This window comes from Vidua macroura, chromosome 16, assembly GCF_024509145.1.
Source record: "Vidua macroura isolate BioBank_ID:100142 chromosome 16, ASM2450914v1, whole genome shotgun sequence".
In the NCBI taxonomy this organism is placed as follows: Eukaryota; Metazoa; Chordata; class Aves; order Passeriformes; family Viduidae; genus Vidua; species Vidua macroura.
The window spans coordinates 16,087,934-16,108,455 of record NC_071586.1 but is presented as its reverse complement, the minus strand read 5'-3'; the positions used below and the strand labels follow the sequence as shown (position 1 = coordinate 16,108,455).

The following is a 20,522-nucleotide window of genomic DNA, read 5'->3' as shown; positions in this document are numbered from 1 at the left end:
GCCCATGGAGTCCCAGCTGTGCCTGATGCCCACCTTGTCCCCAGCCCAGAGCACTGAGTGCCACATCCAGGCACTCCTTGGACACCTCCAGGGATGGGCATTCCCAACCCCCCTGGGCAGCCCCTTCAGTGACCAGCCTTTCCTGGTGCCCCTGGCACAGCCCAGAGCCCAGGGCGGGGATGGGTGACAGGGGGAGCAGGCACCCAGCCTCGCCCATGCCCTGCCCTCCTGCCAGCTTTCACAGCCAGAGCAGAGCAGGGCAGAGCACAGCTGGAAGGTTTTCACAGCCCAGAACTCTCCCTGCTCTGGAGCCCACAGCTGCAGCGGCCAAAGGCTCCGCCCTGCTCAGCAACACAACACAAACCCCGAAAAGCCTGACAGCTCCAGAGCACCACAGATTGATCAGCTGCAAAAATATGAGCAAGCCACCTAATTTCACTTTCCTCTATTTATAATACAGCAAAGCAAACCCAGGGTGGGCTGTGCCAAGCGCTGCCTCCCTCCGTGGGAGCGTCTCCCTGCCGGTGCCAGCCTCGTGGGGCTGCCACCAGCCACGGTCCTGGGCAGCCCACGGGGACCCCAGGGACATCTGTGTGCTGGGGCTGAGCACGCCAAGGCAGGAGCACACAGCCCCACGCCCCCCTTTTCCAAGGCAGATCCATTTTCCTCCCCCCAGGCCTGGCTCGGGGGACCTCCATCTGCCAGCGCACTCGCTGGGAAGCAGATTGCATTCCTTTTTAACTTTTTATTGGTGCAGAAAAAAAAAGCTGGTATTTAACTTGATTTATTCCTGTAATATAGAGTATTTGTTTGGGAACGCTCCAGCATAAGGGCTGGAGAGATTCTGAACACAGAGAAAGCAACTTTGTCCAACTCCACCGAGGCCAGCGTGCTGCTGGACCCTGGCTAGCCCAGCGCAGAGAGAGCAAAGCACTGAGCAGGAAATCTGAGGTCCTGATGCCAAAGGGTTAACAGAGACAGACAGAGGCTCGCTCAGACACTGAGACTGCAGTCCAAGAGCTCTTCCAGCCAGCAGGGCCTGGCGGGAGGGAGGCTGGCAGCAGGCAGCCAGGCACAGGAGCAGGTGCCAGCCCTGGAGAGGGACGGCAGTGCCACGGACACAGCCAGCTGCTGGGCACACCAGGGGCTGGGGAGCTGGGCTGTTCTCCCTGCTCCAGGCACCTCTGCCTGGCCCCTCCCGAACATCTGGCACCTCTGGCGCGCCCGGGAGGCGGGGACAGAGCCGAGGCACCTGGGTGTCCCCGTGCCGGGATGCCGGGGCAGCAGGGATGCCTGGGGAGGTGCAGGCACACGTGAGGGCGAGGCTGCATCTACCCGGAGTAACCAACGTGCTGTTTTAATTAGCGCTAATTAGCATATTTATAACATTCTGTTCCAGGGAACAGTTTCTGTCACACATTCCCTTATATAAGCCAGAGCCGACTGAGGAGTTTGCTAATGTTTGTCAAATTGAAGGGAAGAAGGCGGCGGGGGACACGGCACAAGCACAGAGTCTCCAGCTGCCAGCACTGCCTTCGGAAGGGATGGGGCGCCGGGAGGGAGGGGACAGGGGACATTTCTGCGGGAGAGCAGCACGGCCACGAGGCACGGGGCTGTCCTGCACCCCAGAGTGCCAGCCCACAGCTCAAGGTACCACGCCGAGCTCAGGGCTGAGGCTCTGGGGACCGCCAGGACCTCCCCGTTCCCTGTCTGTCACAAATGCTTCCCTGGAGCTCCGAGCTCGCCACCTCTGGAGAGGGAGAACACGCCCATAGAGAAGCCGGGACTTCCCAGAGCTCCAATGCCAGGCTGGGAAGGAAGGGATGGAAGGGATGGGACCTCCCAGAGCTCCAGTGCCAGCCTGGGAAGGAAGGGATGGGACCTCCCAGAGCTCCAGTGCCAGCCTGGGAAGGAAGGGATGCTCCTGCCGCGCCCCTGTGCTCAGGGGAGCATCCCTGCACACCCTCCTCACCTCTGCTACCTGCCCGAGGAATGAGCCTGCAGGCACAGCAATAGTCCCTGCAATTAAGGCAATTCACTAATGGCAGTGGGGCTGGGCCAGCCCTCACACCTGCAAACACTGCACCCACCTCCTGCAGAGCCCCAGCGTTCCCTGGAGCACTGGGATCCCGAAAGGAAATCAAGAGACTTGGCAAGACCCCAAGAAAAAGGAAGGCTCCAAGTCACATAATTACCAGGAGAATGAAATTCTGTTACTGCTCACAACCGGTCTGGGGAGTTAATTAAAATGTTCCCATATATTTGTAATTATTGGAGAAGAAGAAAACAGCAACCAAACGAAAAAGAGCTTTAAAGACACAGCTCATCCCCTGCTTCCCAAAAGGATGGATTTGTGCTGGTCTCACCAGACATCTCCGGTGTTCCCCGCTGGGACACGGGGGCAGCCAAGCTGGGCTGCCAGCGCCGTGCCACCAGTGCTCCCAGTCACCACTGGGAGTGCCCGGTGCAGACACGAGGGGAGGCTCACCTTGCCAAAGCTCCCTTTTCCCAGCACCATCAGGAAGTTGAAATCCGAGAGCTTCATGCGGTCCCGGCTGCCGTTGTTGTCCAGTTTGGAAATGGCATTTCTTGTCTTCTCGTCCGCAGCCTTGGACCCCGCTCCAATCTTGGCTCTCTGCGAAGGTGGAGATGGGGCAGGGAGGGAAACGTTACTGGGGACAGCAGGGAGAATGGGCATTATAAACCCAGTGGGTGCTCCCAAAATCCCACCTCAGCAGCTCTTTCCCAGCTGACAAACCCTGAGCGTTGGGAGCCTTTCCCATGGGCGTGATGGGGACAGCACCAAGGAAGGCACTGGAGAAGTCACCAGTCCTGCTCTGCTGCCTCCCAGTTAACCTCTGCCAGAGCAACTGGGAATCCCCTGTGCCCGTGGTCACCCCTCTGCCCGTGCCAGTGGGACACTGCAGCCTGCCATGCTACCCTACACCGTGTCCATGGCATGGCAAACAGGCTAAAGAAGCTCTTTTGGGGCAAAACCTGCCTTCTGTCTCTTCCTCTCCAGGAAAAGAGAGGTGAATAGAAATACATTAAGGTAAAACATGGGACTTTTTATCCAGCTCCGCATCCGTTACTGCCCCGTGGTCCCTCCCGTGTGAGACGTTCTGTGATTGTATCTGATCCTGGAGGGAACCACAGAGGAAGCCACGAATCCATTTGGAACAGTGCAGAGCAGAAAGCCTCCTGAGCAGACAGACAGCCCCTCCTGCCCTGCCAGACAGACAGACAGACAGACACACAGCCCCTCCTGCCCCTCCTGCCCCCCTGGCCAGCACAGCTGCTCCCTCGGGACTGTTGTAGATGTCGGCAAACCTGATGGGAAGAATGATGATGTCTAACTCCAGTTCAGAAGGCTGAATGATTTCTTTATTATAATTGTGCTATAATGCATGAATATACTATATAAAAGAGGATACTAAAAACTACATGCTACTTTTTCTAACTATTATATTTAATTAACTTATAACTTGTGACCCTCTCTCGAGAGTTTAGACATATCTGATTGGTTATTAGGGTTAAACAATTTACTATGATTTAACTAAGTATTTGTTTTAGGTAAATAATTTTTAAAGTATATTTTATAAGAGAAAAACAAGGAGTAGTAATAGAAATTGTTTTCTCTTTCATTTCTCTCTGTGTACTTCAATGAAAAATCCAGAGAGAGAGAAATGTGCCACAGAGGACCCTCACAAAGCCCCCATTTTGAAACAGCAGAGCCCAGCAGTGGCCGGGTGCCTCCTCCCCAGGCCAGGGGCTGTGATGTGCTGATCCTCCTCCCCTAAAGGCTCTCTCAGGATTTATTCTCCTTTCATTTGCAGAAACGTGTGGCAGTGTGAGGCCTGTGCCGAGCTCAGCCTAGCGTGAAATTCCATTAGCCCGATCCCGGCGGCTCAATTTGGCTGCTGCTGGCAGCCCCTGCAGATAGCACCTCCCGGGGAATCTCAAGCCTCTGCTGCTGCTAATTGCTTCTCACAAGGTTCTCCAGGCTGCAGAATTCCCCACTCAAGGTCACCTGCAGCACCTCAGAGCATCGGAGCAGCTCCGGCACTGCAAACCTGAGGAGCGCTGTTGCCTTGAATTTTAAAAGTGTTAAGTTTTCTTTTATAGTTTTATTGAAATTTTTAAAGTTCTCATAAAACTTCTTTAGCCTTCTGATAATGTTTACAGATTTGAGAGTCAGAGTTCCCACACAGTGTCATGTATAAATAGAATAGTTTTCATATTTCTCTGTGGGTGGAGAGAAATGATGGATTGATCTTTGGACCAGTGTGGTTGGAGAGGTGGCAATTCCATCCTCCAATCCACGGCCACCTCTGGAATTCTATAAACACCAGATGTTTAAATAAAACGGTGTCTTTTTCTCTTTTGAACTTCCCAAGCTTCTGTGCACTCATTTTGTGCCCAACAGGGACAGAGCAGTCTCTGGGATTTCCACAGGCACTGGTGTGACCCCGGCACGTCCCAGGCTCCGGCACACTCCGCTCCTCACTCCTCACTCCTCACTCCTCACTCCTCACTCCCAGCAGCTGCTGGAAGGGGATTCCCTGCCTGGGACACCGACTGCCTCCACAGGAGGAGTGGGGAACACCCAGCAAGGTGAGGGCACAGCTGTGCTCTGGCACCTCTGCACAATGTGTTTTCTGACCTGAGGACAGCTCACTCATCATCTGACTGCCCAGACCATTCTGACACCACTGGAACGCCATGAGACACAACAAGAGCCAGCTGCTGGTTCTTTGTAGAGCCAAAAGCCATCGGTTGTAGCCAGCTGTTGTATTAGAACTGTCCTTCCTTGGATATTCAGGAAAGTTGTGTATAAATAAGATAAAAAAGAAGGGAGAACAGGAGCTAACTCTCCAGTCTCTGCTACAATTACAGAGTTCATGCTGAGAACCATAAGGGCAACTCTCTTATTTCTGTATGGCTCATTGCACGTGAGTCTCCAGATGCACCACGCTCATTCCCGGGGCTCTGTGGAGACTTCAGCTACACTGAAAAATGGCAAATTTCTGCTCATTCAGCAATGTCTGGATCAATCATTCAGCAAGAACTTCCATGGCTTATTAAGTAGTAAATAGACATTTCTCCTTGGAGCCTCTTTGGGCAGTTGGAGCCCTCTCCACGTTCCCTGCCCTGCCAGGGGAAGAGCTGGCAGGGAAAACCCTTCCCGAGGGCACAGCAGGCAGGCAGGCAGCGAGGAAAACCCCTGAGTCCAAGGAAAATCAATTCACCTCAAACTTCTGCCTCAGCTCCTCGTTTCCTTCTTCTCCCTCGGGGGGCACGGGGACGTTGAAATACTCGCCCTCCTCCTGGCTGAGCAGCTTGAACCTGGAGGGACAGAGAGAACGTGGGTCAGGGGCTCCCCCCTGCTCCAGCACAGCTCTGCCCCCGTGGCCCAGCATCCAGGGACCCTTCCCAGGTCAGCAGATCCCCCTGGGCAAGCCCCAGTCCCTCAGTGGCCGGGGGGATGTTTCTGGGTCCCTGTCTGTGCTGGGGACCCCAGAGCCCGGGGCGTGCATGCCCTGCCTGCTGTGGAGGGCACACAGAGCGCTGGTGTGGCTGCCAAAGCAGCCCAGAGCCACAGCCAAGCTCGTGTTTCTCGTGACAGCCACGGGCACAGGCGTGGGCAGTGCCCCTTCCATCAGCTGCCCCACGAGGACAGCACGTGGCACGTGCCAGTGCCGGGCTGGCGCTGCCAACCCCGAGCACGCAGACAGGATGCTCCTCCAGAGCAGGAGGAAAGCTTAAGCAGCAATTACCAAAACCATGGGAACGGCACTCGGATCTCAGGAGTTTCACCCTGCTGGGGGCACAGATGTGCAGCCAGGCTGGATCCTGGCTGGGTGTGATCCCAGAGGCTGCTCCAGGACAAAGCAGCAGAGCCCAGGCACAGGCTCTGCCCTCGAGCTCGTGTCCTGCAGTAACTGCAGTTGTTCAGATCTGAAATATGGATCAGGGCTCCTTCTCCTGCAGTTTACTCCAGCCAGCACTGTGACAAGGAAAACTGCCCAGATCTCCACTTCCATGCTTTTTAGCGGGCTGGGAGGTGCTCGGGCTCTGGGCTGCGTCAGGAGCTGGCAGTGTGTGGCACACACACCCCCACAGCAGGCTGGCAACTCGGCAAGGGACAGCTTCCAGAGCAGGAGCCCTGTCCTCATCAGGGCCTGGCAGGTGACCAGCACAGTGCCACTGTGCCAGGCGCTGTGCCCAGCTGAGAGGGGGCAGGACAGGGCTGGGAGCAGTGGGAGCACCCCAGCTCTGCCCAGGAGTGGGCACCCAGCCCACCTAAATCCTCCTCTCCATTGCCCAAGACCCCCAGCCTGAGGCCTGGAGGAGGGCACCCAAAGCCAGTCCACGCTGGGCACTCAGCCACTGCCCGGGCAGCCCTGGTGCCACACAGACACCCCCCATGGCAGCAGTGACCCCCAGCAGCCCCAGAGGTGGAGCAGCACCTTCCACGGAGCTGGGACGGGCGGCTGGAGCAGAGGGACGCTGGTGAGGGCTGAGGGGCTGCCACACTCCCTTCTACAAACGCCCTGGGCTGCTTTGTGTGGGTGATAAAACAGTCACATCTCACCATCCATCCACTCCTGACTTCTGCAGCTCAGAGATCCCGAAGGACAGGGAGCCCATGAAATCATTCCTGCTGGTCAGATCCCAGTCCCAGATCTCCACAGACAACCGCCTGTCTTTGTCTGCCTCCTTCAGCTGGCTGCAAGAGAGGAAGGGAGAAGGGAGGGGTTTACCCTGAGCTGCTCCCTCACCACCGTGCCCCCCCTGCTCCACAAGGACACGGGTGCAAAGGGAAGGGATGGTCCTCAAGGCCTGCTGAGGCCTCCAACACTGATTTCCAAGGCACACCCCATCCACACGGAGCCCCTGCCCGGACACACTCTGCTCTGAGCAGGGTCAGGGCAGAGCTTTGAGTGCTTCTGTGTCACTTAGAGAACAAAAAGAATCACTTCTCAGTTGAATCAGCTCAATGCCTCTGAATAATTAAATCAGAGCAAATAAAGTCCCGTTAATTCTTGGTGGTGAGAAAATTCACTTTACAAATTTAAACGTTCTCCTTGTACTTACAATTTAAATGTCTCATTCCACTCAGGATTCAGGGAGCACTTGATAGTTTTGGTCTTCTGTTTGCTTTCGTTTTTGGGGTCAGGGATTAGTTTAAGCTTCACGTAGGGATCTGACAAGCCATTAGGGTCCATAGGAACTAGGTTTTTAGCATCTCTTACTGGGGAAGAGAAAAAGAATTAAATTCAGTATTCCAGCTATAAAAATACCCAACAACTGACAACTTCCCTGTGTGCCAAGAGTAAGTGTGAAAATAGTGATTAAAAGCAGAATTAAACTGGATCTGTGCAGACATGGGCATTACATGAAGAACAACATAATTAACGCCGAGCACACGCGGCTCTCGTGGATGGGGGAGGCTGCAGGGTCGACTCAGGAGATTATTTTTACTTTCTGACAGGCTGATGTGTTGTTTGCTCTCGGTTTTAAGCAGCGTAAAGCTGATTTGTTTCCTCCTGCCCCTTGGGAAGCAGAATTGCACTGATGTGTGGGGGCCTGGGGCTGGAGCTTTCCTCGAGGAGTGGGAACAGCGACGTGAGGGAGGTGAGGTGTGAGCAGGAACCCAAAGGCACCACAGCAGCACCCAAATCCAGCACCCAGCTGCCCCCTGGGGCCTCCTGTGGGCGCTGGGGATGCCCACGGGCACCATCACTTGCCCACTGGGCAGCATGGCCCGGCTCTGGGGCCAGCATCTCCTCCGGGAAGCAGGAGCAGAGTGGGAAGAGCAAACCTGAGGTGACTCAGCTGCTTCTAATTGGATTGCAGCTTGGACAAATTAAATACAGCCAAGCTGAGCTGAGACTCTTCACCCAGATTAAGTCCAGAAGGGTCTGTCTGCCAGGAGAGGGATCTTATCTTCCCCCAGGCTGGGCAGAGATATCAGAGATGGGAAGTCTGATGGGTCAGGATGGAGCTGAGCCATAACCTGGGGAAAAACTGTTTGCAAGGAAGCCCAGAGCAGAGCCCCCTCCCCAGGCCCACACACAGCCCAGGGATCGGGCACAGAGGGTCCTGCCGTGTTGGGAGCAGCCTGAAATCCCAGCAGGTCCCACAGCAGCTCTGCTGTGAGGCTCACGGGGGCTCAGCTTCACCCCTAATCCCACGAGGAGGAGGAGGAGGAGGAGGAGAGAGCCCCAGCTGCGTGTGCAGCACCACAGGATGGCCCAAGGTACTTTCAGGGCCAGAACAGTGAAACCAATTGCCCAGTGCCCAAGTCACCAGTAAGGAATTTCTGATGAGGTTTGGGAACCAGAGAGCTTTGAAAAGCAAATTAACTCCCCAAAATCTGCCATCTATTGCTGTCCTCCCGAAGCACTGCCCAATTCCCAGCTCCACGGAATCGAGCTCGTAGCCAAAATTCAACTGTGCATTTATAAACGAGCTCATTTGTCAAACGTGACAGCCCCGAGGGCAGCCTGTGGGACGGGAGGGGTGTGAGCGTGGGGGAAGCTGCCCCGACCGCGGCACGAGGGACAGCCGGGTGTCACCAGAGGACACAAGCAAAAACGACGCAGCACAGCCTTGGTCACGATGAAGAGACTCGTTTATTTTTTCTGACTCCAATCTTTTATAGTTCTCAAAAGGTGCCAGTGGATTGGAGGGTGAACGTGCCACCTCTCCAACGACACTGGACAAACTACCTGTACATCAAATTTCTCCGCCTCTATGAAAGAATGCAAAACAATAGGTTGTTTACAGAAAGTTGTGTGAGAAAGTTCTCTACAAGAACGTAAACTCAGAAGGCTTTAGAAAACTCTTGATAACCAGGGCGACAGCCAGGGATGCTGCCACAGGGTCATCGGCTCCTGGGACCTTAAAGCCCATCCAGTGCCACCCTCTGGGGCGCCCTGTGCCCCCCGGTGCTGGCAGGGCATGGGGAACGATGCTCCCAGTGCCCTGCTGAACCGGGGCCTCTCCACACCCCACCCCGGGCTCCTCCTGCCTCCTATCACCTTCCTGGCTTTAAAACCACCATGAAAACGTGTCCTCAGTGCCCCCTGCCCGCCCGCAGCACGGGGAGCCTCAGGGACAGCCCGTGGGCAGTGACGGGACGGCGATGGCAGCGCCAGGGCAGGGCACTGGGACCGACCTCGCCCTCCTCCTGCCCCAGGGGCAGCAGGAGCATCGTGCGAGCAGCAGGAGGAGCCCAGGGCTGCGAGAGGCTCTGGGCTGCCACTCGGTGTCCCCTCACTGGGAGGAGACACTGATGTCACACGGGACCGCGGGGACCCCGCTGCTGCCTCGCTGTCCCAGCACAGCCTCTGGAGGCCCATGCACAGCCCTCTGTTGTTTATCACGCTGCCCTAAGGAACGCGAGAAGCCGTCCCTGGCCCTCGCAGTTAATCAGTTTATGCCCTGAAGCATGAGATTTGATTACCTCATGTTATTATCTCAGCGTGCAGACCTCCGAATTTCATTAATGGGAATAATTTTATCTGTTCATTTAAAAAAAAACCAAAATGCTTCTGCTTGACCTTAAGAAACTTCCTGACTTTTCAAGCAGAAATCAACAATTAAGTGAAGGAAAAATAGAAACCTGGAGCGGCACAGCAGCGATACCTCACGGCAGGGGAGAAGCGCTCCCCACCAACATTTATGGCAGTTATTTGACAGTTAAATCTGATGTAAAATAGTTTTATATCTCTCATATCCTGACAGTTTTGTGCATCATTAAGAAGCAATAACATCATTATTAACAGTGATGAGTAAGAATATGATGATCGCTTTTAAAGCAAGCCCTAAATCACTCTGGGTTCCGAGTGTGGCCAAGGATTTGCCAGTGTGGGCTCAGGCCATGGTCAGGGCGAGGTGCTGGCACGTCCTGGGCATGTCTGGAGTGGGGGGTTCAGGGGGGCAGTGCTGGCAGTGCCCCCCTCCTCCACACAGAGTGGGGACACGGCTGCACCGCCACGGGAAGGAGACGTCACCACCCTGCCTGGCAGGGCCAGGGCAGGCAGAGCTGGGTGAGTGATGGTTGAATTCATCCTGCAAAGTTTGCAGTAGCTCCTCAATAATGGTTCAGAGCAAATCTCTGAATGACTCTGGCAGCCGTAACTGCGGAGTTTGGGAAGAGACAGCCACGTGTCCCTTGGAGAACGTGGGAGCAGATCAGTCTGCCAGAGCCCGAAGCACGAGCGAGGTCAGGCCAGGGGCTCTCTGTGGCTCTGGCAGCAGGGCACACCTTTCCCCACCTCCCAGGGAAGGCAAGATAAATACCCTGGATAAATAAACCCCAGCAAGTGATTTCCTAAATCTGCCACGTGGGGTTCTCTTTGATGTGAAATTAAAGGCAAGCCCACAACAAACCCACTCCTGCCCCGCTCTCCAGCAGCTCCCGTGGGCTGTCACGTCCTGCCCCCTCCTCTCTGAGGCTCTCCAGAGCAGGAAGTTCTTCTTCCCACTGCCCTCAAAGGGAAAAGGCCCTGGCACAGCTGTCCCAGGGACACTGTGGCTGTCACAGCCCCGGAAGGGTTCAAGGGCTTGGAGCAGCCTGCTCCAAGGGAAGGTGTTCCTGCCCATGGCAAGGGCTTGGTGCTGGATGGGTTTTTTTTAAAAAAAAAACATTCCAGGATTCTATGGATCTGCTGAAAACCCTTCCAAAGCCTGGGTCCCTGCAAGGTCAGAGCTCCACGCCCTCATCCCAGCCCATCACCTCCCCTGGCCCTGGATTCCACAGCTCTTGATGGGATTTTGGAGAGGGGAGGGCTCTCGGGCTGACCTGCAGCACTCCTCTTCCCCCTGCAGCAGCAGCAACAGCCCTGGGCAGGAGCAGCCCCATCCCATCAGCACCCCGCACTCAGATTAACACCCTCGTGAGTGAAAACATTTAATTAATGCTCTGCTATGAATGTATTTGCACATGCTCATACAATGGAAAAGGCACAGGACTCGTTACAGCTGCATCTGCATGGGCCGGTGATTATTAATTACCGCACTTCCAGCTCGTTTATCTAATCAGCATAATTGGTTTCAGTTTTGGTCACTGTTTTCCCTCATCAGGTCGGTAAAGAGGGAAGCTCCGGTGCCCCAGGAGCACCGGGAGGCTCAGGGCTGCGGGAGGGGGGGGCTCGGCTGGGCAGGAACCGCCGGGAACATCGGCACAAGGAGATCCCCGAGGGAGAGGAGGAGCACGGGGCACTCTCTGCTCCACACACACACACGGGGCACAGGCCACGCTGGAGATTCCCCAGTGCCCACAGCACAGACCCTGCACTTCTGCCTCCTCGCCCCTTTTAACCTCTGTCCCTCTCTGGCCCCCTCCCTTGAGCCCACGTCCCTGAGACGCAGGGATGCTCTGGCACGGGGCAGCCCCAGCTGTGCTGGGAAGAGCTGCCTCAGGTTCAGAGGCGTGCACAGAGCCCTGCAGACAGCTCCAGCCTGGAGCAGCCGTGGCTGTGGTGCACCCCCAGCCCCCTGAGATGCTCCCAGCCCTCCCTTTCCCAGGCTGATACCCAGGGCCCTTAACACCACGGGCTCAGCATAATCTGCCCTGCAAGCTTTGCTGCTACGGAGGCAGAACTGTGCAAGGCCTCCATGCCACGTTCATTTGCTGGATTTCTTACTTTATTCCACAGCCTTTTCCCACTAATAAGACACTTGATCAAAGCCCAGAGCAGGTCAGGGATGTGAAGGTGCATTTGCTCCTGTCCCACAGCAGCCAGGCAATGCCCTGGGTGTCTGTCTCCTGCACCAGGGCCTCAGCGACTCATCCCACATTGCAAATATTGGGAAGGAATTCCTCCCTGGGAGGGTGGGCAGGCCCTGGCACAGGTGCCCAGAGCAGCTGTGGCTGCCCCTGGATCCCTGGCAGTGTCCCAGGCCAGGCTGGATGGAGCTTGGAGCAGCCTGGGACAGTGGAAGGTCTCCCTGCCCACGAGCTTTGGAGATGAATTTTAAGGTCCCGTCCAATCCAAGCCATTCCAGGACTCAGTTATTCCCTGAAAATCTGTTTCCCATCGGGAGGGGAAGACTGGCTTTACAAAGAGAAGGGGAAAAACTCAGAGTAAGGGAGGGGAAAAGCACAGAGCTGAAGAGCTTATGGCAAATCCCTGTTGGATTTGTCAGCTGGAAGGGAAAATCAAAGCGGCGTTGGCCGTGCCCGTGCTGCCGCCTGCAGGCACCGGCCCCGCCGCGCCCGGCGCTTCTCCCGGCACAGCCGGGATGCTCCGGCCGCCGCAAGGCTTCCCAAATCCCCGCTGCGAGAAGATCTCCCCCAGCAGCGGCAGCAGCCGCGTTTTCCCGAGCAGCAGCAGCAGAGCGGGCTCGCCCCGGGCAGCGCTGCCTCCCCCTCCGCCCGGCGCTGGATTCCTGCAGAAAAGCTGCAAAGGGCATTTCCCAGCAGCGAGCTGCTCGCAGGCAGCCTGGCTCTGCCCCCAGCGTGCCCCCTGTGCCCCCCGGCGCTGCCAGGGCGGCTCCTGCGGGAATTCCTCCAAGTCCACCCAGTCCAGCCGTTGCTCCAGCACGGCCAAGGCCACCACTGTCCCGTGTCCCCAAGTGCCACATGCACAGGGCTGTTAAATCCCCTCAGGGATGGGGACTCCACCCCTGCCCTGGGCAGCCGTGCCAGGGCTGGGCAGCCCCTGCAGGAGGAAATTCTCCCAAATATCCACCCTGAGCCTGCCCTGGCCCAGCCTGAGGCCGTTCCCTCTCCTCCTGTCCCTGTTCCCTGGAGCACAGCCCGACCCCCCCGGCTGTCCCCTCCTGGCAGGAGCTGTGCAGAGCCACAAGGTCCCCCCTGATCCCCCTTTTCTCCAGGCTGAGCCCCTTCCCAGCTCCCTCAGCCTCTTCTGGTGCTCCAGCCCCTTCCCCAGCCCCGTTCCCTTCCCTGGCCACCCTCCAGCCCCTCGGTGTCCCTGTTGTGAGGGCCCAGAGCTGCCCCAGGACTCCAGGTGGCTCCTCAGCAGTGCCAGCACAGCCTTGGGTGGCTCCATCTCCCAAGGGCTGGGTGCCCACCTGTGCTCTGGGGGCCATCTGGGCTCCCCAGTGCCCAGCTCTCCTCTCCCAAAGCACTCCCACTCCACTCTGGAGAGCTCAGCACGCTTCCCTTCCTTTCTGGAAAAGCCAACAGCTGACACATTTTCACCAACACCTCCAGAACGGGCCAGAAATAAAACAGCCTTTCAAACCCAGCTGAAGAGATGAAAATCCAGCTGCACAGAGCGGGGCTGGGGAGCTCCTCCCTGCCCCTGGAGCGGTGGGAACACGGCACCAGGGAGCCTGTGGTGCCAGCAGCAGGGTGAGATCTGCACCCCACTGGCATCTGAGGGAGGCTGGAGGGAGCCACAGGATCATTAGGGTTGGAAAAGGCCCCCAGGATCACCAAGATCTCCAAGATCACTATGTCCAACCTTCAGGAGGGTGCCTGGGAAGCAGGACTCCTGCAAACAGTTCTGCCTGGTTCACTGAGGCTCTCCTTTAAGGACAAACACAACAACAACAAAAAAATTATAAAGTCCTCCACAACTTCTTTCAAATTTTCATTAACATTTTCAACAACTCGATGTTTTTCCTGAGAACGCTCCTGGCGGCTCTCCCGGGGTGGCAAGCACCCATCAGAGCGGTGAGGAGCACCACGGGATGGCACAGAGCCACCCCCATCCCACAGCCACAGACCCCGGCGATGTCACGGCTCCTCCGCTGTGACAGGATGTGGGAAAGCAGACTCCTGCGGGAGAGCCAGCCGAGGGCGGTGGGACGACGGAGAAGGATCCGGTGTCGCCACGGGTGTCCCAGCCGGGGTCCCCCCCCACTCAGGGGCACTTCACACCCCTGGCTTTGACTCATCCGGGAATAACCGCGACAGCTCGGCCGCCCCTGCGGAGCCGCAGCGCCCGGGGCTGCCCGGTGCCCGTGTGGGCAGGAGCCTCCTTCCAGCCCGGCACCGGCTCAGCTGCAGCACAGAGCCGCGGGGATGGCACGGCCGTGCCCACAGGCTGCAATCCCTGCCTCCCACCCGCTGGCACTGCTCCAGCAGCCCCCAGAGCCACAGCTCGCTCTGGTGGCCCCGCGCTGGGGACAAGAGACTCCACAGGAACGTGGCTCAATGCTTTGCGAGGCGCTTATAGGTCATGGGGAAGCATTATCCCCTGGGAACTCAGAATCCAGGTGGCAAAAGCCTCTAGAGACTGCCACAAACCACACCCTCCCCAGGGTGCTGCAGATGCTGAAATTCTTCATCAAAAACCACTTTGAAAAGTCCGTGCCTGGAAGTGCCATCAACTCACGGAGCCCTGGAGCCCCAGCCAGGCTTTGCCAGAGGAGGCTCAAAGCCCTGTCCTGCCTTGCTGGGGCTCCTGGCACTGCCAGCGGGCACTGGGCTGGCGGGCAGCCCCTGGCACCACGTACCTACGACGGTGAGCACGTCCTTGTCGATGTCGGCCCGGATGTAGATGCGGCCCCGGCGCTCCGTGTGGTCCGTCCCGCACAGGCTGGGCACGTTCATCACGCAGCGCTTGTGCACGTTCATCATGCAGGCTGTGGGACACGAGGGGACACTCAGCACCCTGCCACCGCTGCCAGGGCTGAGGAGGGCACGGGGACAACCTGCCCTCCTTTTAAACCGGGACCTTGTGAGGGACTGTGGGATGAACACGGAGCAAATGGAGCTTCAAGGGCAGCTGGAGACTCCGCAGAGCCTGGGAGCCACAGGAGCCCCCTGCCAGCAGCTCTGGGTCCTGCCTGACAGACCCCAGGGCTTTGGGCCCTTGTTAAACTGCTTGAGTTCTGCTGACTCGTTAAAATTCTCTTCCACCACCCCCAGGGTGCTCAGCTGGATGCAGCAGGAGCCAAAAAGGGGCATTAAAAATTACCCGTGTGTCTATATAGAGAGGCATGAAGATCCATCTATCTATAGAGATACATATAGCCGTATTTACATTTTAAAGCAGCTCACTTCCCCTTGGCGAGATTCCCAAGGTTCTAAGGAAGAAGCTGTTCCCAGCCAGCCAAGCTTCCCCATCCCTGAGCAAGGAGCAGCCGAGCACATGCCGCATGTCCCAGTCCCCTTAAATAGGAACGGTACAGGATTAACTTGGAAAATTACCGATTCCATCCTTTCCCTCTGCTTCCAGCCCCCGTGTTCTGCTCCGTGCGCAGCGATTCCCCCGCTGGCAGCGCCGGGAGCGGCGGCGGCACCGCGCGGCCGCGGCCACGGGGTGTCACTCGGAGCCAGCGCTGGAGAACGGCGCGGGGAGGGCGAGGCTGCGGGGATGCTGCGGGGGGAGCGGGGGATGCAGGGGAGGGCGGACCCTGCAAGGACGCTGCAGGCGATGCTGCTGTGGGGGTGCTTCTGGAGAGGACTTTTGGGGGGATGCTGCCGCAGCGGGGGATGTGTACGAAGGGATGCGGGGGGATGCTGCTGCAGAGGTTCCCCCCAAGCCAGCGCCTTTCCCTCCCCTCTCCCTGCAGCAGCCGCGGGGACTGCCCGCACCGGGTGGGGAGGTGCCCACTCGTGCCCACTCGTGCTCCCCAGCGCTGGCAGAGGGCTCTTGCTGCAGCCCCGCACCCTGGGCTGCCCGAGCCCCGCTCCCGTCGGGCACTTACTGTCACATTTCATCCCCTGGTGAATGAGCCCGTACAGCAACGACCCGCAGTGGTCACAGAAGGTGGGGCTGGAGTACGTGTGGATTTTAAATTTGTGTTTGCTCCGGGGATCCTGGGAGGAAAACAAAGGCAAAGATTATGAACTTGCAGCAAATGTTGGCAAGGCAGCCCTGCTCTTGCCATTCCCAGTGCCAGCTGGCTCCGGAGGTGCTGCTAATGGACTTCAGTCAACTGCCACCGACTCGTGGGGACCTTTTCCAGCAACCACCAGGATCCAGCTTTATTCCTCTTCATCTGTGTTGCCATAACAATGGAAAAGCAATGCACTGGCTTGGCTGGGGATTGACTGTTTTTCAATAACTCAGTCTTAGCATGGAAAACACCAGGTGAAATTGGTAGGCACGAACCAACAGAAGGGCTGGACACTGCCCAGCTTCCACGCAGAGCAGGAAAAACCACCCATGATTCCATCTGTATGAAGCCTGCCCAGGAAACATCTCTTGTGCTCTGGTGCCAGCCCTCCCCTCACACTCCCAGGCATTCAAGCTGCTTAGGGGATACTTTTTTTTAAGCTTTCTTAAAAGCAAGGGCAGATTTTTGCCCAGCAGCAGAGGGTGCAGACCCAGCAGAGCCCAGTTTATCCCTTCATCCCTTGTGCAGGCACTGGGCAGACTCCTGGGCTCCAGCAAGGGTCAACAGGAGTTAGAGCCAAACAAACCCAAATCGTGGAATCACAGAATGGGTTGGGAGGGACCTTAAATCCCACCCAGTGCCACCCCTGCCATGGCAGGGTCACCTTCCACTGTCCCAGGCTGCTCCCAGCCCTGTCCAGCCTGGCCTGGGACACTGCCAGGGATCCAGGGGCAGCCACAGCTGCTCTGGGTACCTGTGCCAGAGAAAACTTCCAGAAGAAACAGCTTCTCAACAGTGAGACAGAAGCCAGCACTGGAACAAAGCTCTGAGGCAGAGCAAGGGTTTGGCCTTTCTTGGCGTGTTCTGTGCAAGGGAGGACAATCCTGGGAGCTCAGGAGAGCCTGGAGCAGTGGGGCTGGGCAGAGGGAGCTGCTGGGGCTCACACCCCAGGGGCAGCACAGGCAGGGGGAAGGTTCCACAGGAGCAGCTTGGTTTCATCTCACGTTAATTGTTTAAGGGTTAGGGATGAGGCTCAGCTCCTGGCTCTGTCATTCGAGCTGAGCAGCTTTTTAATGGCCTGGAAAGCTGCCCAGGCATTAGCAAAGACACCTTTTCAGGGCACTGCGAGCGGAGTAAATAAATAAAGAGTGGAATCAGAAGCGAGCTATAACATCACCGCCAATACATTCCATCCCCCTGAAATTAATTTCCCAGCACTGTTGCATTGGAGCTTCCAGCTGCCTTAACCACCAACATCCTGCTTTAGTGCTCAGCACCCCAATGGCACCTGAGGGGGAAAACCAACAGAGCTTCCTTTAACTTGGTCTGTGCCGTGCCAGGGATCGGGCACAGGCTTCAGCCAAGGCACTGAAACTGGAAATACCTCACATTTTACCCCAAGGAAGCTGCTTGCAGACACAGCTCCCAGCGTGGCTCCAGCTGGCAGCATGGCACGGGAGGCTGAGGGGACAAGGGGTCACAATCAACCTGTCCCCTGGACACCCAAGCAGTCAGTTCTGTCAGTGACTCTGCACGTCTGAAAGCCTTTTGCATTCCTCACACATTTATAGAAGAGCAGAGAAATTAAGCCTGGATTTTAGGCTAGAACAGGAGGTGGGGGGGAGTTTCTCCCCATGGAACCCGGGGCAGGCAGCCAAGAGGCAGCCGGGACTCAACCTTGAGATGGTCTGGAAAGTTCCAACCCAAACCATGCTGTGATCCTGATTCCCTTGCCAGTGGCCTGGGAGAGAGGAGCTCTCTGGCTGCCCGGTCCTGCATCCTGCAGAGCCCCCAGGCACGGCACCTGCACCCCCAGGTGCCCTCGGCAGCGAGGCGGGGCGGGGGACACGGGGGCAGCAGCCACGTGCCAGCGTATGACACCCGAGGCATCGCCCCCGAGCTGCTGCAATCCCTCCCAGCAGCACAGACTCCTCTTCAGGCAAGGCAGAGCGTCAGTCATTCATAAAAAACACAAGCTTTGTGTGAAAGGAGACAGTTCCCACTCCGTGCGAGGGATGTTGAATTCCCACTGGAACCCAGAGTTCGAGAAGCCGGAGCTGGAAAAGGAAAGTGTCAAAGCAGGCTGGGTTCCCCAGAGCAGCAGAGCCCAGAGCAGGGGTTCACCTTCTGCTCCCAGCCCCTGCTCTGAGGCACTCACACCCACAGGGGCAGAGCCAAAGCTGCAGAGTGATGGAGCAGCCAGGCCTGGAGGGGAAGAGCTGCTGGGCTCTGGCTGAGAGGGGCTTGTGTCACCTTGACCAGCGCCTCAGAAAGTGCCAGAAACTGGCAATTCTGGGGATCATTTCTGAGCAAGGCTGTACAAAGAGACTATTTTTGTACCACGGAGACAGGACTGACGAGAACACTGCGTATGCAGATGCTGAGACTTAAAACAAGAATGGTTAAAAAGAAGTTTGCCAAGAAAAGAAAAGGCTCTTCTCCTCCCCCACCAGCGCTGAGCCAGCCTGAAGAACGGGGCAGGAACAGCTTTCTTTGGAGCAGAGCTGGAAAACACCATGAGCAGAGCCAGTGCATGGCAAGGCCCTTCCCTTCCCTTCCCTTCCCTTCCCTTCCCTTCCCTTCCCTTCCCTTCCCTTCCCTTCCCTTCCCTTCCCTTCCCTTCCCTTCCCTTCCCTTCCCTTCCCTTCCCTCTGCAGAACCAGCACCTCCTGCAATAGCCCATCCCTGACTAATTACATCTGGAGTTTCTCCTGTTTCCTTGTCTAAATAAGAAAAAAATTCCTCCCTGTGAGGGTGGGCAGGCCCTGGCACAGGGTGCCCAGAGCAGCTGTGGCTGCCCCTGGCAGTGCCCAAGGCCAGGCTGGACAGGGCTTGGGACAGTGGAAGGTGTCCCTGCCACTGGTCTCCCAGAGCACTGGAGCTCCAAATCTGCAGCAGAGCCTCAGGAAGGGGCAGCTGGACCCACATCAACAGCCAAGGGTGTTTGAAACCTCTGCACTCACATTTGCTGCATTAGACAGAACACAGGGCTTTGCCTTCAAGATTAGGGGCTGCTGCTTTCCCCGACTCATTGCAGAGAAAGCTTTAAATTATCTCTGCTGAAGAAGAATTAGCACAGTTCATGTGAAGAGACCATTTTAAAGTGAATTTCATAGTGATTTAAACAGCATAATAGCAAATACAACACAGCCACAGCTTACTGCCTGCACTCAACAAACTCTGGCAGGGACATAAACCCAAAACCTCGCATTTGATCCCCACATTTCCCGTGTGGAAAATCCCCTCAGCGTGCAGGGCACAACCCACAGCAGACAGAAGTGGTCTGGCCCCCCTTCCAGGGAAAGCACGGATTGCAGGAGGGGGGTCAGGGCTGGTGACAGCTCCAGGTGGCATCTGCCACTGTGTGAGCTGTTCTCGGGGGCAGCCACCAGGGACAGGGACCAGCCCTGCCCGGCAGTGCTGCCCTGGCCGTGCGCCCCACCTGCCTGCACGGGGCTGGGAAACACCTCTGGTGAGAAAAAGCTCCGAGCCCCAGCAAAAACCACGCAAGGAAGGAGCAGCAGCAGCGTGATGGAGCAGGCAGCGAGGGTGATGGGTGCTTGTGTCGGCAAGAAGAGCCACAGTAAATCCCAGACAGAGCCCAGGGGAGGGTCCACACCAGAGCAGAACAGGTCCTGTTGGGGCTCCAGCAGGCCCTTGGTGGCCTTTAAAATCTCTGCCAGGTGAAACCAGCTCGTGGTCCCACGATTCTGGAGCATCCTTCCTGCCACCCCCACTCCTCCTCGGAGCCTGCCGGCACTCTGGCATTGCTGACAGCAGGACTGCTCCTCTGCCGTTTCTCTCTGAGCTCCCAGGGCACGGGGGCCCTGCAGGACGGAGGCAGCAGCAGCAGAGGAGGCAGCTCCTGGGGAAGGAGCAGCAGCAGCACCGTGCTGGGGCTGCTCCCGTGTCAAGCACAGCCTGCCCCCGGCAGTAAACGCATTCCAGTGACAAAGGATCTCACCTCTGCCAGCCAGCTGCTCAGGGATACGGATGACAGCCGTCCTCCTCTGGCTGCGGCTGCCAGCACCAAAGAGAACACTCTCTCTTTCCCAGCAGCAGGAAAACGCCAAGCCCAGCTGCTCTGCCAGAGCAGTTTGCATCTCGACATCCTTCAGACATGTTTGCTACCTCACACGTGCCTTGGGAGGCATTTCATCGCACCTCCAGGACAGCGGGGCTCCTTCCCTGCAGCCTCCAGCTGCTGGCACAGCACAGAGACCCCCAGACACCTCCCTGCTGCAGGACTGGTGCCACCCGGCTGGGCACAGGCTGCACCACCCACCTCATCACCCTCCTCATCCTCCCAGGGAGGGACAAAGCCAGCTCAGCCCCAGGCCTGGCCCTGCAGAGCCACGGGAAGGGCACGGACCCAACCGATCCCTGCCCAGCCCTGAGGCAAGGAGGGAAGAGCTGCTCAGGCGCAGGGCTGAAGCCATGGCAGCCTGGCAGGAGGAAGAGCCGGGCTCTGGTGGGGCCGGGCGAGCAGCAGAAGGTGCTGGGAGGGAGCAAGGCAGAGACATCTTCATCCCACGGGAAGTGCCAGCGGCTGCCCGAGCAGCGAGCAGGTGCCCTCGCTCCAGGGGCAGATGGCACAGCACGGGAGCTGGAGAAGTTAATTAGCAGGACAACAGAAAGCAGCAAGTTGCAGGAAGGTTGTGAGGATTTGCCAAAGCGCCGGCCAGGGCAGCCCAGAAGGACGGGAACTGTGAGCAGGGATCAGGGCCCTGTGCTCGGGGGCAGCACCTGGGTGA

The 20,522-nt window shown here is 57.4% G+C and overlaps 1 protein-coding gene across 2 annotated transcripts in view; it reads right to left on the bottom strand.

Moving 5' to 3' along the window:
• PRKCB (protein kinase C beta) overlaps positions 1-20,522 on the bottom strand; it is an 89,035-nt gene that overhangs the window by 27,996 nt on the left and 40,517 nt on the right. For both annotated transcript variants that reach the window (XR_008439666.1, XM_053992326.1), the window contains exons 4-9: positions 15,637-15,748; positions 14,440-14,568; positions 7,099-7,255; positions 6,596-6,730; positions 5,250-5,346; positions 2,489-2,635 (exon numbers count right to left, since the gene is read on the bottom strand). Coding sequence is in view for 1 of the 2 variants with exons in the window: in XM_053992326.1 (XP_053848301.1) it covers positions 2,489-2,635; positions 5,250-5,346; positions 6,596-6,730; positions 7,099-7,255; positions 14,440-14,568; positions 15,637-15,748 (777 nt within the window). In the remaining variant the exon portion in view is untranslated. The remainder of the gene's footprint in view (positions 1-2,488; positions 2,636-5,249; positions 5,347-6,595; positions 6,731-7,098; positions 7,256-14,439; positions 14,569-15,636; positions 15,749-20,522) is intronic.